This window comes from Mytilus edulis, chromosome 7 (assembly GCF_963676685.1).
Source record: "Mytilus edulis chromosome 7, xbMytEdul2.2, whole genome shotgun sequence".
NCBI classification, from domain to species: domain Eukaryota; kingdom Metazoa; phylum Mollusca; class Bivalvia; order Mytilida; family Mytilidae; genus Mytilus; species Mytilus edulis.
Window position 1 is genome coordinate 17,791,997 of NC_092350.1, and position 19,357 is coordinate 17,811,353.

A 19,357-nucleotide genomic window follows, 5' to 3' on the forward strand; every position below is an offset into this window, starting at 1 on the left:
ATTAATGATAACAGACCACTAGCAGTTACTGACATGCCAGCTCTAGACCTCAATTAAACTGATTGAAAGATTATGACTTCACCATATGAATATCAGGCACAATCCCTTCTGTTAGGGGTTTAGTATTATACCATCAAGAAATTTCTGAGAAGAACATATCTCGTGTCATGCCAACAACTGGTTTTAGAATAAATGTGTTAAATTCCGATGCGAAAACCCCATAAGTGAATTAATATTAAAGCCAAAATATGCAATCTTTAAATTAATGATTTGACAACATTATCGTAACTATATTCCTTCTAAATAAGTCTGTTTAAAGGTTTTGTTAGCTTTTGAGGTGAATACTTATATTTTTGTGCTTAGAAAAGAATATTATTATAATAGATTGTATGTGAAATACGATAAGATGTCTGCATGTTAAGTTAGTTATATTTACGAATGATTTCCTTATCACTGGAGTAAAGCTGATGACCGTAACTGCATTCACGGTCATCCCAAGATGTCAGAAGAAAAATTAGGTCAGTTTCTGTATTGTCTGTTAAAGTGTTTCTATATCATTTTCTTTACAAATCATACATTGAAACGATGTAAATTTATAAAAGAATCACTCGGAAATCACTAATTACTTCCGAGAAATGTGCATGAAACGGGAAATTCGATTTGAAAAAATCGCTCAGATGACCGTAAATCACAATCGAGATGACCGTAACAGAATCAGCGATTGATAACAAGGGTGACCGTAATTGCTTTTAAGATGACCGTAATTTGTAAATGATGACCGTAACTTTTATAAGGATGACCCTCAATTCTAAGAAATATCCGTGTTTATATAACTACCTTTTTGTATCAAATGATTAATCGTGTTGGTATAAACATATTAATATGAGACCATTATCCTATAGGTAGAAGAAAATAAGACGTGCTTCAAATGCAAAGATTACCATATGTATCTTTTTTACAGTAGAGGGTTTAATATTTTTTTAAATGAATTTGCAAAAAGACATGCAAATGAACAGGTAGGGAAAAAATGCTACAAAAGCGCGATAAAATGACACTTTACAAGTATAATGAAAAAATGCGGTGCACAGCCTTCATGCAACTGCTCGACAAAAGATTTTTTTTTATTTCTGGGATTCCTTTTAATGACACATAATAAATACACAATTTTAAAAATGCCAATGCATGTACATTAATTGATATTATATCGTCTTCCATTTTGTCGTGCAAATAAAATAACAGAAATATTTTGAAAATATCATAAGACTAAACTAGTGAAGGTGAGCTCCAGCAAATTAGATCCTTAAAATAGTCTTGTACGAATAGCGTATCACAAGGTGGAACGTTGTTGGTTATTTGTATATATACAGAAATGTTATTCATATAGTCAGGATTCTACTTCTTCAAAATTATCTCCCTATTACGCCAGTTCGTGCTCACAATCGTAGAAATGGAAGCCACTGTACATAGGGATGACTCTCTGCCAATTTTGCTCTTGGAAACTGACAAATTTATCCACATAGCACCATTACGATCGATCGTTATATGTCAGTTATATTTTAAAAGACAAATGTATCTACTAGCTAATGAGCATCAGTTAATGATCTTGTCTGCATTGATTAAACTTAAAAAATATTGTCTGTTTGGATGTCAGGTGGAATTTTCGAAAATTCTTAAGCATTTAAAAAAATTCTAATTAAAAATTTCGTGGAAGGGCAGACTAAACATTTTCAGTAGTTGAAGATTATAAACCCTAGTTATCACACACAAGAAAATCATATTTTTTTTTCGAAGATATCCATTTTCATCATCCAAATTAAAAGACTGTCTTCAAGTACTTTTAGAAAAAAATAGCAATTCGAACACACCTACTCTGTTTTTGTGATTCATTAGATAGGTATTTTACTTGACCCATATATTTTATCTTTTCGTACTGTGATTGTTTTATGTTATAAAGTCAGCCTGTAGCTTTGATATGTAAAAATGATAGAATCTGAAGCGAAATGATATATCAAATACTCTTGCTTTGTACGTTTTAAAGACAAAATATACACCCCAAACATGCCCTAACATAAAAAGGTGCACTCGATTTTTTCTTTTCGATACAATCGTTACCTGTTTTGGGGAATTTTTTCTTGATTCACATAATGGAAGGGCAGACACGAATATTTCTGAACTAAAAGATTGATATGTTCTCCGTCCGTGGTAAAAATAATAAAATCGGAGATTAAGCATTTTCTACATCCAACTTATAGATACCCATGTTGTCGACTAGATATCTTATTGTTTTGCATTATTATGTAATAGATACATTGAAAACTTATGCAAATGGTGTTTTTAAAGTAAAACACTTCGTAATTGAGAAGAAAATTGTCGTTTTATTTGTTTCTTTTAATTTTTTAAAATTTTGTTACTATATCAAACATTACAGTAAACATTTATCGCTTTCTCGATAAACAAAGAGCTTCGATTCTTTTGTTCTATTTCAAAAGTGTTTCCGCCTGCATATATCAAGACAAATTAAGATTTTAATCTGCCCTCTGGAACCATACACAGACTCGATTACCAAATATTCGTATGTATTATTAATGTTTTTAATGCTCCATTTATTGGCATTATGTTTTTCTGGTCTGTGCGTGCGTTCGTCTGTTTGTTTGTCCATTTGTCCAGCTTCAAGTTAAATAAAATTGAGACTTAGTACACATTTTCCCTATGGTATGATCTTTTTAATTCTAATGCCAAATTACAGTTTTATCCCATTTTCACAGTCCAATGAACATAGAAAATGATAGTGTAGATGAGGCATCCGTGTACTAGGGACACATTCATGTTTCTTCAAATTTTCGTCGTATCGCTGTCAATCTGTGTTAAAATTTTAACGTCGTTATCAATAAATATTTCATTATTTACGAGAAATATGCAATTTACTATCATTGTCATAAATCCAAAATACGGCCAATTATATTATAGTTTTAAAAAAATAATTATGAAACATATTTATATCCGCTAACCGAGCCCCTATTGATATCGACAAACTCAACAAAAAAGCTTTGAATACAATACGGATATTTCTCAGAATTGATGGTCATCCTATAAAAGTTACGGTCTTCCTATATAAATTACAGTCAGTCTTTACAAATTACGGTCATCCTTTACAAGTTACGGTCATCTTTTTACTAATCACGGTCATCCTTGTTTTATGTTACGGTCATATTGAAAATATTTTTATTATGATTTACGGTCATCTGAACGATTTTTTCAAATCGAATTTCCCGTTTCATGCAAATTTCTCGGAAGTAATTTGTGATTTCCGAGTGATTCTTTTATAAATTTACATCGTTTCAATGTATGATTTGTAAAGAAAATGATATAGAAACACTTTAACAGACAATACAGAAACTGACCTAATTTTTCATCCGACATCTTGGGATGACCGTGAATGCAGTTACGGTCACTAGCTTTACCCCAGTGCTTATACCGAAGATAACATTTAGTAAATGTTTTGACTAGTTCATGATATCGAAAACCCTGATTTAATAATTTTTCAGTAAGGCCACACCAATTTAATTTCTTGTTCTACGGATTTTTGGACTCCAAAAATTGGGGCGAGCGAGAGATTTGAAAATTAAAAAAAAAAATATTTGATTTGAAAATTTTTGAGGCGAAGCTGGAAAAGTAAAGGCGAGCGATTATAATTTTTTTTTGTAAACATAAAATTCTAGGTTTTGACAATATTAAAACTCATATTTATGACTTGTACTGTGACATTTCTTTAATTTATGAAGTATTTTTTCCCTGTTCACCATGTTCACCAAGAAATAATTGTATAATTAAATCTGGTCTATGTATGTGTGACATACAATGGGCCAATTCTCCATCTACATTAAGTCATAATCAGGTTGGGAACAACCCATTAATGTTATAATGTAAATATCCTTTTTTTTGAGGGGTCAATATCTTAAAGTCATAATATACTAGAACACACCCGCGACATCGCGGGCATTCAGAGCGGAGTTAAAAGTATGTAAAGTGTTGTTAGAAGTTTTATACCTCCTCCTTCATTTCCAAAATTCCCAATTTTTGGTTTTCTATCAATTTCAATATAACATACATTTAGCATGTTTAGTATCTTATGAACATTTAAGTAAGGAGCCTGTAGTTCAGTGGTTGTCGTTTGTTTGTGTGTTACATATTTGTTTTTCGTTCCTTTTTTGTAAATAAATAAGGCCGCTAGTTTTCTCGTTTGAATTTTTATACATCGTCATTTCGGACCTTTTAAAGCTGAGTATGCGGTATGGGCTTTGCTCGTTGTTGAAGGCCGTACGGTGACCTATAGTCGTTAATTTCTGTGTCATTTTGGTCTCTTGTTGAGAGTTGTCTCAACATGGCAATCATACCACATCTTTTTTTTTGTAATCAATGAATTTTGTAAAATATTTAATGAATGGAGAATTTCAGAAAAGGTATCAAAAGTTCACATGAATAATTTTAGCGCTTATCTGTATATTACTATATAAATAAAGTGTATTTACTTTCAATTCTTTATTCGTACTATTTGTTTGTTCAAAGTATACAGAAAAACGCAAACCGGAAGTATAATCTGACTTAAAATTTCGTCCAATGACGGGACAATTTCCGGATGCCTTTTTGGTGTCATACCACCAATTAAAAGTCCCTATCTGTTCAACCAAATTTTGCAATTTTTACAGCTTTCTAAATATTTTACCTTAAGTTGAACTTCATAGAAACTAGGTATATCCTGAATTGTACAGGTGTCACCTTTCTGCATGCCAATTTTCAACATACATTCAAAATCATATAAGAAAGCAGAGAGCTTCCGAAAGGAGGTACCACTAAAAATAACCCCTGGTTTTCTGGAAATCTTAAATTAGTATACTATGGAGCGCATTAATCCTCAATTTTTAATGCAAACTCATAGACAGGTAAATTTTGGCTCAAAATGGTCTTAATATATTTCTCTTTCAACAAAACTTTCATTTCTGCAAATTTATTGGTTAGTTTAGGTGAACAATGACATCAAATGCACTTTTTTTTTGTCCGAGTAGGCCTACTTTCACATACGTTCTAAATTTGATGGAGTAATTGGTGGTATGACACCTAAAGAGACAAAAAAGTTGATTATAAATCTTTTATTTTGCTTTATTCTTAATCCTTTGTCAATTTGTAGTTAAAAACAGCCTATCTGAGCATTATGCGACTTGTAATAAAAATTTCACAGCTCAGTTTAAACTGCTTGTAATGTATGACTTTGATAGAAAATACTTGAAAATTTCATTTTGGGCTACAGGAACATAAACTTTCAATATCAAGATCATTGTTTGCTGATTTTTTCTTGTTTGTTCTACTTCTTTAAAGACTTCCAACAATTTTTGCAATGAATTTAGTAAAAAATCCAAGGTATTGAAGTGTCAAGGAATATTGACCCCCCCTTTTTTTCATCTGGTGTCAGTAAAGTACTACAAATTGATCAAAAGTGCAGTCCTGGTCATTTAACTGTGTTTATTTACACCAGTTAATAAAATTTCAGATATAAAAAATTCATTTGGAATAATAAATGGTGCTTTTGTGAGTTTCTGCATGCAGTGCTTACATTAGGCCATGCTATCTGCCAAGTACATAGTATGACGCAATACTATAAGGGGTAAAAATCAAATAATTTCATTAAATCTGCATGACAAAATTTTTTTGGGGATAGTAAACAACTTATGTTTCAATGTTTAACACCACAGAATAACTTTCTGTGCATTTATAACATTATTTAGGACATTTTATAAATAAAAGCATATTGTCAGGATGGGAAAAGCTAAAAATAGGACAAACTCAAGTTTTAGGCTCTAAATTTGCAATATGTGACATTTTGCCCCCAAAAAGATTGAAATGTGGCTACTATTATCTCAAATGATCAGTTAAGGTATCACAATACAAAGATTTTATAACTCCAACTCCCAAGTTTTTAAATGCTGTAACTTTCTTAATAATGCTTGAAAATTTACAAAAGTGGTAGTTATGGATAGCTAACAGATTACTCTTTCAAATTAATGCAATGTTAGTATGATGCAACAATTATGTAACCAATTATAATGTTAACTGTGTCTAAAATATTTTTCCTCAAATTTCCACTTTCAATTGAAATTAGCTTCCTCATCGGTATTCCTAGAGGATTGATTTTATTATATGTTAATTGTGCCTATGGCCATTATCTACAAAAGGGTGTCTCAGATTTCAGATAGAATGAATAGAACAAATTTTACACCTAATTAAACATTATCTTCTTTAATGTGGTTAGGATGTTCACACTAATTAGAGATTTATGAGAGAATGAAATACCATATGGACAATTTGAGACACCCTTTTGAAGCCCATAATGTGTTGATTAAGATTTTGTTAAAATTTTCTGTATAGTTAAAGAGATGAAAGAGCTAAATTCGTTCAAGTAAACTGACCGAGATTTTGCCACTAATTACATAATAATTGATTACATAATGATTGCATAATAAAGAATATTGCATTCATTTATAAGTTTAAACTTTTATCAATCTATATATACCTCTTTTATTATTTTGTATGCATTCATAAGAAAGTTACAGCATTTTAAAGGTTAGTGATTGGAAGTAAAAAAATCTTTGTATTATGCTACCTTAAGACAAAAAAAAAAAACAATTGTTTTCTGATTTTGATGTTTCACCGCATTTTGCTTAAAGGTGTCATACCACCAATTAAAAGTCCCTATCTGTTCAACCAAATTTTGCAATTTTTACAGCTTTCTAAATATTTTACCTTAAGTTTAACTTCATAGAAACTAGGTATATCCTGAATTGTACAGGTGTCACCTTTCTGCATGTCAATTTTCAACATACATTCAAAATCATATAAGAAAGCAGAGAGCTTCCGAAAGGAGGTACCACTAAAAATAACCCCTGGTTTTCTGGAAATCTTAAATTAGTATACTATGGAGCGCATTAATCCTCAATTTTTAATGCAAACTCATAGACAGGTAAATTTTGGCTCAAAATGGTCTTAATATATTTCTCTTTCAACAAAACTTTCATTTTTGCAAATTTGTTGGTTAGTTTAGGTGAACAATGACATCAAATGCACTTTTTTTTGTCCGAGTAGGCCTACTTTCACATACGTTCTAAATTTGATGGAGTAATTGGTGGTATGACACCTTTTTTCTCGTTTTTCTCCCAAAATAACTCAATCTGAATAATCATATGGATGGACGACAAATGCGACTATGCACTGTACATATAGGACACAGAGTCGTGTTGATTAATTTATTGTGGAAAGAAGAGAAGCGACACCAAAAATGAGGTCTTCTCGTTTAATAGTTTAGATTTCTTTGTAAAAACATCTTTTAGTAGAAAAGGGCTCATATGTTCCCAAAGATCTATATATCTATCTTGTATTAAATGGTCAAAACATGTCCAAGAATTTTTTAATATTCCTGGACTTTAACCATGTTAACACATTTACCTTATAAACAGTTTATTTAATGATTCTTTAATATTATACAAAATAAGTGGACCCCTCTTTTAGAAAAATTGTTTAAAATATGATGTATTTCTCCTCTTTTTAAGTAAAAAAATCAAAATTTTCAAAAGTTTTGTGTAGTAGCATTACAAATTCTTGGTATTTCTTTTTTCTTTTCTATAACAGTAAAATTACCCCTTGTCAAGTCTGAGGGAGGGGCTGTTCACAACCTGATAATAACAAACACAGGTCAAAGTACGGCCTTTTATAAGGGGCTTTGATCCAGATCAAACAGCAAGCTTTAAGGGACCCCACAGTTATTGGTGTACACAATTCGAACAGGAAAACCAACTATCTAATTTATATATCCAAACTGGAAAATACCAATGAACCACATCTACAAACGATAACTGCTGAACGACAGGCCCCTGAATCCATTAGGACAGGTACATAAACATGCAGCGGCTATGTATAGTTTTGTTTCGCCAGCATACAATATAATTGCAGTTGAAAGCAAATCCTTCCGAAGTTCTTTGTACTTTATTCTAACAACGAACATTTTTTGATAGGGAATATAAGTAAGGAGAAAGAAACCAATGTTTTGTTCTGTACAGGTAATTCCGCTGTTATATATTTATATCGGAGCACCCCCATGTTTGATGCTGAAACAAATATTCTCACAGATATTTACACAGTGTTATGGGGTGCTTATAGGATTAAAATCATTATAAACAGGTTAGAATGTGATTTTAAAAAACAAATGTTGATATCTTTTTATAATATTTACAAAAAAAAAACGGTGCGGGAAATGGACATGATTACATTTTCGGATGCGGGAATATAAAAATAATTTTAAAAAATCTGTTTTAAAAAAAATAGGTGCGGGCGGGTCCGTCGAACAAGGAATTAAATTGGTGTGGTCTAATACATAAATTTCTCTCGCTAAAATCTAATACGTTGTTACATACTACACAAATTTACAAAGTCAATTCAACGCAATACACAAGATTTACGGGGTTGTTAATTACAATCGACTCTGTCTCTGTGTATGATATGTTTTTAAAAAGTCGTCAATTATTCTAGGATCTTTTGCTGATGTCGATATAAAAGTGTCCAAAACTATTATGTTTCTTACACTTGGATCAAGTAAGCGATCCTTCTCTAAATCAATTGGTATCACTTGTGTTTTTCAACATTTGGTTTAGCAGTCTATTGTATTTCGTCGACGAGTAGCTGCCAATGTCTGTATAACCATAATATTTAAGTTAGTTTAAATAGTATTTTATTCAAATAAATTGAACTGGATTGGGCAACAGGCATAGCCTATTGTAAGCCTTCTCCACAAATAATATTGTTTGTACATTTGGCTGAAAAAAATCATGAATTCTAAAGGAGCAATTTTCTTCCTTTAATCTTACACAAGATAGGGTACTGGGAAATTTTTAGTGAAAATTAGCCAAAGTCTGCTTGATTGGGAAAATCGTAGTTAGAATGCTTTAAAACCTATATAAAGTATACCTGCCCTTCTGGAACCCCATGTAAGTATATTTATGAATAATTCACATATTTTAGCTTACTATGATGTTTGAAAATGCAGGTCCTTGTTATGCACTATGTGCTATTAGTGTGACATTCAGACAATAATTTGAAAATGACTTTTAACTTGACAATAGTCCATATTTCATATATACATGGACTTTTTGTACGTTTCATGATTTATTATCAATAATTGAAAAAAAACCTACAAAATGCAGTTATTTCTATATATATGGATGTCACTTGCTATATATGATGACATACAAATAGAGGATATTTTATCAAGTGTTCTATCCGGAAATCATTAAATGATAAATAATTTGTACCGGCACGTATGAATTCATGTTGTTTTTTTACTTCCATTGTAAATACGTAATGCGGAAATTATTATAACTGGTGACATTTTATATTTACCAAACTGATAAATTTTCATTTTAAGGTAAGAAAAAGTTCCAAATTTGAATGAATTTTGATCTTTGAGCACCTTTTTAATATGTGCACGAAATACTCCATAACGCCATCTACATATGTACATGTATAATCGTATAATATTTACGAGTGAATGTGAGCGTCTTTAATGACTAAATCAGTTCAAATATTTCACATAGATTAATTGAATCTACTAAATATGAATCTGAAATGTGGGGCCAAAATCTGCCCTTACCGGACCTACTCCTTTTGATTTTTGGCAGCAGTATTTTGGTCAAAACTAGCGTGTGTCTTTTAGATAAATTTGGCAAAATTGGTTTTCCATTGTAAATAAATCATACAAACACAAAACAAATATTAAATATTAAAAAACGTACATGTAGTTGTAGGCACACAACAAGTACAAACAACAATAATCAACATATAACTGTATATTGTATAAAACATATATGGTGGTGTGGAGAAGGCTAAAACCATAAACACAGTAACATAACATAGGATAATGCTTATTTGTTTAAGTGTAAATTATTGAGTAATGGAAGCTAGGGATCCCATTAAAGGTTGGCAATGTGAAGAGGCTTTATTTTAAAAAATACATTCTTTTCTAGTATTAGATTTTCTTTTAGATTATTTTTCAGACCTGTAAAATATACTTGATTTCCACACACTTGTGTTCTATAGATAACAAATTTGATAAAAGTATTATTTATTTCTTTATTGTATTATCTGAATGTCCTAGATTGCCGAATTAAATTATATCCATTTTAAACGAAATAACTATTTGTGTTTGGTTATAAAATCAGTCACCGAGTCTTATCAACATATCTGCTATTTTATGGCATTTACAAAATATGTGTTCAATATCTTCGGAGACTTCATTTTAGAAAGTACATAAAACGCTTTGTTTAATTTTTATTTTGAATACACATTTATTTGTGCCTAAGACTCAGTTTATTATTTTATACTGGAACAAGTTGAGTTTTTATCTTTTTGTGGAGTAAAAAGACATACTATGAACGGTTTTCCAATCAAAACTTTTGTTCAGTGTTAAGGACCACTTGTCTTTACATTTAAGTTTAGTACTATTATACATATATTTCGAGCCTTTTTTTGACAAACAAAATATTCTTATATTATCTAGAATAATTGGTCCTTTTGTTTTACAAAGATTGTTTATGGATATATGGTTCATTAGAGCTTTTTTTATATGCTTTTAATGATGAAATTACCCCCATTATAAGTAAGATGTTTGTCTATATCTTATAAATGTTTTAGAATTGTTGAAAAGTCATTAGTTTTCCCTCGTCGTTTACTAGATCAATAATCAAAAAGATCTCTTTATCTGCCCAGTCTTTATAGAAAATAGATGTTGTTCCTATTTTAATATTTCAATATTCCAGAGCAAATCTGTCCAAGCTTTAAAGGCCTCTTATGAAAAGGAATTTTACATCTTTTTTTTAGGCCTAAATAAACTAGGTTTTTAATACCATTCTTTTCAGTACTTTCGAATAGCTTATTTAGTTTAGGGTTGTTTTTCAACAACCGTCTAATCCATGTTAGTTTCAAAGCTATTATATATTTGCCAGTATCTGTCATTTTCAGTACTCCTTATTTGTGTTTAGAAAATAATATTTCACTTATTATCTTGTCGGGTACCTTTTCCCACGTAAATGAATACACTTTTTTTAGTAAGGTGTTTTAAAGTATTTTGGCATGGTTAAAAACAGATGGTTCAATTTGAAATAATTAGTGTCTTGACGATTACAATTTTCCTAACCGGTGTTAATGTTTGTTTAGACCAACTTTTTATTATATTTTCAATTTCTTAAATTCTAGGACCATAGTTCAACAATTCCATTTCATGCAAATTGACAGAAAAGTGTATTCCTAGTAATTTAAACCTACTGGAACCCCATAACCCCATTACAATCCCCACTTTAAACACATAGTGTTTTGACTATATTTTGTTTGGCCTATCCACACCACCTTTGTTTTTTCGAAGTTCATATGGAGACCAGAAATTTCAGCGTATTTTTATAGTAAGCGAGGAGATGCATCTGGAGATTCGGGAGTACCGTAAAGTATATTTGATGTATCTGCGTATTGGGAGATAAGATATTCTGTTAAAAATAATGAATAGAACAGATTTTATACGTCTGGTATACAGCTTGATGATACTTTAATTGTTGTATTCAAAAGATGTATTGGTCGCTAATTTTTCATGGACTGTCACATTTTGGTAAACAAGTGATAATACCCTGCTTTTGAAGTATTGACAATTCCACACTTTTATAATAACCACAAATTATAGATCTGAAAAATAAATTATCCTACATGGGTCCAAAAAATTTAAAAAATCATTTGTTAAACCATTTGACCCAGAACTGTTTTCATTCTTCCCCTCTAACGATTCTTTTAAAGTATCATTTAATTTTTCAAAACCAGAATCAGGAATTTCGCGATTAGCATTTACTTTACTCAAGCTTTCTATTTCAGTATCGAGTTTTTTATAGTAACGTTTGGCCTCTTCTAATATTTTATCTTGTTTGCAAATTTGGTCCCCTTTTTCGTTGACTAATATGGGGATGGTTTTTTTTATAAAATGTTTAGTTTCCATATTAAAAAGAACTAGATGGCTTTTCCCCTTCTTCGATCCTTTGCATTTATTATCTATTACAGTACCTCCTCATTTTGTCTTCCCTTATTATTCTAAGGTCAATTTCTGAAAATTCTGTCAAATATTAAATTTTGTAATATTTTAAGAAACAGAAGGATACAATTAATTATTTAGTTTCTTGTTTCAAGCTTGAAGTTGTTGCTGTTAACATTCTTAATCAATGAAATTCTTAATCATAACAGGGATATACATTCTTGTTTGTTATAGTTTAAACTCGTCTATAATTTGATAAATTCCTTTAATATAGATCTTAAATGCGTTATATCCACTCAAGGACTTGTATTGCCTTCATCTTAGTGAAATAATAGGAGATGGCGCGATAAAGGCCTACATTCACACTGTACACTTTGTAAGATTTTCATTTATCTGTTTTTCTTTTAATACCCCATATTTCAACAAATGCTCAGTAATTAGAGTTCAAACAATTGTAGCTATTGAGTGACCGCCTTCAGGGTATCATACTACACAAATTAAGAGAGGGATCAACCCTTTTTACTGTTTTTTTGGAAGGAGGTTAAGACTTTGATTTCATTTGGGATAAAATGTGTTTCCTTTCGAGAGGTACTACTTCTTCCCCTTTTCTTTGTATACCCATATGTTTTCATGTCCACCAAAAAAACTGACCGTTATAAAATCACTCCTATTGTGTTCAAAGTGACATTAAACTTCTATCAAATAAACAAATACGTAGGCTATGACCTGGTTGTACACGAACGATTTAGTTTCACACAAGATCACATATCATTGAAGAAAAATAAGTTAATACCCTGAACCATAGCAATTTTTCGGTTCTACTCATCATTCTCGTATAGTTGACAGGTTGACATGTCATAGTCAAATATTGCTCAGTAAATGAATTATAAACGCTAATTAGGAGTATTAAATTTTCTGATCCTTGCTGCTTTTTTATGCTTTTTTATTTAGAATATGGAAGAAAAAAAAAATGTTATAATTTGATCACAAAATGTAAACAAAATACTCATTCATGCGTATTCAATATAGTTGTTTGTACTTACCAATCTCGCAATTTAATCCCAGAACGTTGTAATACAAGACAGTTTATATATTTACTACAGTTACAAAAGGACAAGGATTATATCTTTTATAAAGGTTGATGTTTACTCAATGTTAACTTCAGTTGTTTACAGATGAAATTGAGAATGGAAATTGGGAATGTGTCAAAGAGACAACAACCCGACCAAATAAAAAACAACAGCAGAGGGTCACCAACAGGTCTTCAATGTAGCGAGAAATTCCCTCACCCGGAGTCGTCCTTCAGCTGGCCCCTAAACAAATATATACTAGTCCAGTGATAATGAACGCCATACTAATTTCCAAATTGTACACAAGAAACTAAAATTAAAATAATACAAGACTAACAAAGGCCAGAGGCTCCTGACTTGGGACCGGCGCAAAAATGCGGCGGGGTAAAACATGTTTGTGAGATCTCAACCCTCCCCCTATACCTCTAACCAATGTAGAAAAGTAAACGCATAACAGTACGCACATTAAAATTCAGTTCAAGAGAAGTCCGAGTCTGATGTCAGAAGATGTAACCAAAGAAAATAAACAAAATTACAATAATACATAAATAACAACAAACTACTAGCAGTTAACTGACATGCCAGCTCCAGACTTCAATTAAACTGACTGAAAGATTATGATTTCATCATATGAACATCAGGCACAATCCTTCCCGTTAGGGGTTTAGTATCATACCATCATAACATATATGAGAAGAACATAACCCGTGTCATGCCAACAACTGTTTTTAGAATAAATGTGTTTAGTTCCGATGCAAAGACCTTATCAGTGACTCAATATTAACGCCAAAATATACAATCTTTAATGACTTGACAACAATATCGTAAATATATTCCTTCTTAATAAGTCTATTCAAAGGTTTTGTAAGTTTCTGAGGTGAATACTGACACCTTTGTGCTTTATAAAGAATATTTCCATAAAAAATTGGATGTGAAATACCTGAACGTATTAGAAGTCTGCATGTTGAGCTATATTTACGAATGATTTCTTTATACCGATGATAAAATTTAGTAAATGTTTTGACTAGTTTGTGATATCGAAAACCCTGGTGTAATAATTTTTCAGTAATACATAAATTTCTCTCGTTAAAATCTAAAACATTGTTACATACACGAGCGAATCGTACAAGTTGAGATACATAAACACCGTAAGATGGTGACAAGGGAACGTCACCATCTAAAAACGGATAATTAACGATAGGAAATGAAAAATCATCCCTTTTATCATAAATTTTAGTATTCAGCTTTCCATTAGTGATATAGATATCAAGATCGAGAAAAGGGCAGTGGTCATTGTTAGTATTAGCTTTATTTAAAGTAAGTTCAACAGGATAAATTTCATTAATATACATACTGAAGTCGTCATTATTGAGAGCCAAAATATCATCCAAATATCTAAAAGTATTATTAAATTTGTTTATCAGATGTTGTTTCGATGGGTCTTTGCTTATTTTTGTCATAAATTGTAACTCATAACAATACAAAATCAGGTCCGCAATAAGTGGTGCACAGTTAGTCCCCATTGGAATTCCGATAATCTGACGATATACGGAATCCCCAAAGCGAACAAAAATGTTATCAAGTAAAAATTCAAGGGCATATATAGTATCAAAGCATGTCCAATTAACATAGTTTTTTTGTTTATTGCTACTAAAAAATGACCTAAAAGAGTTTGAACATATATATTCACATTCTGATTTTTTGAATGCCCATTTAATTAGGTGTGTGATTTTTTTCTTAATGAGAATGTGAGGCAATGTGGTATACAGGGTAGAAAAATCAAAACTTTGAACAGATTCAAAATCACCAATATAAGCATGCAATTTATCAAGTACTTCCAACGAGTTCTTGACACTCCAAAAGTAATTTATTCCACTATTTTCGAAGGCCTTATTTTAACAATTTATTATCAGGTTTTTAATTGTACCAAGTGTGCTGGTAAGAAGAATAGACAATTTAGTAGTTGAACAATGGCTTGAAGACGAAATAAATCTATATTTGTAAGGGGTTTTGTGTAGCTTCGGAAGCCAGATGTTTGTTATTGTTGTTGGTTTTTTAGTTAACTTGTTTTTAAATCACTGATCTCTATTTCTCATTTAAATGATCATTATCTGTTTTCAGTATTTTAAAAGTACGGTTATCTATTTTGAGCAAAATAAAGAAAAAATAACCTGGAAATGTAAGACTCATGACGTAACAGTAAGTACAGCTGAGGCGTCATTGAAATCTTTAAGTATCTGTTTGCTTTCAGTTGATAGTTTTACTTGATATGCTGTGTTTACTTTTACTGTTTGGTAAGTATACTTTTAATTAACCGTTTTCGTAAAATATATTCATACATATAGTCATCTATTTAACTTTATTCACTACCCCTTTCAAAACTTCTTTTCCCATTCAACTTATGTTTTGAAACCACTGTTACACGCCCCATTCAAAACAATAACTAATAACAGCTATCATCTCAGATGTTGCTAGTCGGGACTTTTAAAACCTGGTTTGGAAAAAACGAAAGGGAGAAGATTCTTTTCAAAGCTTCCTTTGCCAACACTGGTACCGATGCATCCAATGTGGCAATAAACCATGAATAGTTCGGTGACAAATACATCCCTATTTTAAAGATCAGTCCATATCCAAGATTTCTTCAAGTAGGCTGTTCTACCTCAGGCATAGATTACCTTAGCTGGATTTGGCAAAACTTTTAGGAATTTTGATCCTCAATGCTCTTCAACTTCGTACTTTATTTGGCCTTTTTAACGTTTTTGGATTCGAGCGTCACTGATGAGTCTTTTGAAGACGAAACGCGCGTCTGGCGTATATACAAAATTTAGTCCTTATCTATGATGAGTATATCTTAACATCAGGATTACACCTGTTGTGCTCTATTTCCCATTCATATATAATCTGACTGGCCACGAAAGTACTGGTACCTAAAGATTTTGAATAACAGTTCTCTGAAAAACAATTTATCCAAAGGCCCGAAAGGTCTAGTGACCTCAACATTGTCGATAACAGTTCTCTGCGAAATTATTTATCCAAAAGCTAGAAATATCGTCAGCCTTTATCCATAAATTGGAAACACAACTTTAAAATACTGATGGATTCAGCAGAGTATTAAGAAAGAACGCATAGATAATCTTTCTGGATGGATTAAGGCTTTACAGTCGTTGATACACATTAGAATTGACAAACCTGAAAATATCTATGAATAACCATGATGCTTCAATCTATATTGCGAACACCTGTACTTTCTTCATTACACATATGTTGTTGTCCTCGCAGATAAAGCCCCAAAACATAGTGTTGTGCTTTATTCACATTGAAATAAACAGCTTAATAAATAAGGTTTTGAAAATTCTGGTGTTCAATATATAACCGCTCCGTACTTTCCAAGGAATACATCCTGGATTATCAGATGTGTGTTCTACGTTCCTTTGGAATTTGAACCAAAAATCGAAAATTTCCTAATGTGTCAACAGTTAAATCTCCAAACATTGATGCATCTATAGAAAACTCTGAAGAAGTAACCTGGTCTTGTCCTAGACGTTTACCTTTATCACCACCTGTTCCCACATCTTTACCACCCGGTCTGAAGGCCACAGAGGAACATGTAGATTCACTAAAAGAGTGGCTTCTATATTACTATGGTGCTACAACATTTTTAATGTCTGTGAACATCAACCTCTACCGCTTATGAATTATGAGCCTCTCCAACTACATGTTGATCCTAATGCCACACCAGTAGCCGTCCACAAACCGGCATTTGTTCCTATCCATTGGCAGGATAAAGTGCCTATTCGTGAAGAAGATCGCCATTTCACAACATTCATCACACCAGGGGTGCGCTACAGGTACAGGGATTCATGGCCAGTGATGACGCTTATAATCAACGATTTTATGCTATAATATCAAATTTCAACGACAAGGTTAAATGTGTGGATGACACATGTATGTGGGCGAACTTCATTGAAGCAGCATTTTTTCAAGCCTGTGAATTGCTCGACCTGTGTGGTCGTAACGGCATTACATTAAACACAAAGAAGTTTCAATTTGCTCAATACACAGTCAATTTTGCAGGACTTACAATCACCCTAACAACCATACGACCAAGTACTAAGTTTCTAGATGCAATTAGCAAATTCGCAAGACCAGCTGACATTACTGGCGCATGAGCTTGGTTTGGGCTTATAAACCAAGGAGCATATGCATTTGCCATGGCAAGACAGATGAAACCTTTTCGTGCTCTATTAAAATCATCACAACATTCTGCTGGACAAATGAATTAGATGAAGTATTTTACAAATCCAAAGAGATCATTATTTAGGAGATTAAGGAAGGTGTTTGTCTTTTTGACCCTGATCGCATGACATGCCTAGCTACCGACTTGTCTGTTGACGGAATTGGGTTCTTTTTTATGCAGAAGTACTGTCAGTGCTCAAGTAAAACCCCTACCTGTTGTAATGAGGGTTGGAAACTATGTCTGGTTGGCAGCAGATTGACACATCCAGCAGAAAGCAGATATGTTCCTAATGAAGGTGAGGCCATGACTGTTGTGTATGCACTTCACCAAACACGCTACCTTGTTCTTGGTTGCAAAGACCTTCTTGTTGCAACTGACCACAAACCACTACTCCAGATTCTGAACGATCGATCACTCACAGACATCGATAACAGACGACTCCTCAACCTCAAAGAGAAAACATTGGGGTACAGGTTAACAATTCTTCATGTACCAGGCAGAAAGAACCTTGGACCAGATGCTGCATCACGGTAGCCTGTTGGACCACCAGAACTTACCTGGTTAAGCACCTGAACTTAGATTCCCTAGTTAACATGACTGCTCATTATTATGATACACTTACCAGTCTATGTCTACATACAGAGGATAATGACACAGCTAATGACGCCTCCACAGTCGCTGCTGCCAATTGTGCCTTGAATGCTGTTATCACGTTGTTACTTGGGGCATGGTTCGTGAGGCCACTGCATCAGACCCTACATTTGTTAATTTCGTTAGGCAGCTGGAAGCAGGGTTCCCAGAAGACTACAAGGAGCTACCAACAGACTTGCGTCCTTACCATCGCTTTGCATCCAGTTTATGCACCTTGGATGGTGTAGTTCTTATGGGCCAACGAATTGTTATATATTACCACCAGCTCTTCGCAAACCAGTACTCAATGCTTTACACGCAGTCCACCAAGGAGTCAGCACTATGTGTGCGAGGACCATGGACTCTGAGATCACAGTAGATAATGCCCGGGTGAGAGACCAGTGTGTTTACTGCCATCAGATGGCCAAGTCAAACCCTATGCAGCCACCATTTGAAATAACACCTCAAGATTATCCATTCCAGATGATTTGCAGTGACTACTTTACATATAACAGTAATGACTATGTAGTTATTGTTGACAGATATTCCAACTGGCAAATGGTATACAAGTCTGAATCAGGCAGGGAAGGACTTGACAAGAGACTTCGTGAGACGTTCGTGACATTTGGCATCCCAGAAGAGTTGACGTCTGATGGAGGTCCGAGGTTCACGGCAGGGAAGACTCAAGAGTTTTTTAGATGGCAGTAAAAACAGTAAAACGCATGCAAGTGAACAACAGTACTGTTGTTGGTCTCTGGATGTTGACAAATTCCAGAGAGCCTTACTGATGTACAGAAATTCGGTTGATCCAGAGACAAAAGCCTCACCGGCATTGATTCTGTTTGGACGACCCATGCGTGATGCCATTCCCATACTGATGGGTAGATATTCTCCGCACGAAACATGGACGGAGTTAATGTCTCATCGAGAGATGGCTCTTGCCAAACGTCATTCAAGGGAACATGAACGGTGAAATGAACACACTCATCACTGCCAACACTACAGGTTGGAGATCATGTTTACATACAAAACTTGGTAGGCAACCATCCCAGGAGATGGGAACGAACATACAGAAACAGTTGTTGAAGTACGCTGATACCACCAGTATGTTATAAGTGTAGAAGGCACAGGTTGAGTAACTATCCGCAACCGCCAACACCTTCGAAAGTTCAATCCTTTTCAAACCAACCAAACACAAGGTACTTTGATGGCACCTGCTGCAGTTCAACAGCAAGAAGTAATCTTGAACTCTCCAACTACATCCAAGACGACACAGCCACAAGTACCCAAGATTTCAGTGTCTTTAACAAAAAT

At 33.0% G+C, this 19,357-nt stretch overlaps 1 protein-coding gene across 1 annotated transcript; it reads left to right on the top strand.

The window, feature by feature from the left end:
- The first annotated feature begins 18,006 nt into the window (after positions 1-18,006).
- On the top strand, positions 18,007-18,751 carry LOC139482995 (uncharacterized). Its single transcript, XM_071267024.1, has 2 exons — positions 18,007-18,147; positions 18,191-18,751. Exons 1-2 carry the CDS (start codon positions 18,007-18,009, stop codon positions 18,749-18,751), a joined length of 702 nt encoding a protein of 233 aa, XP_071123125.1.
- The last annotated feature ends 606 nt before the right edge of the window (positions 18,752-19,357 follow it).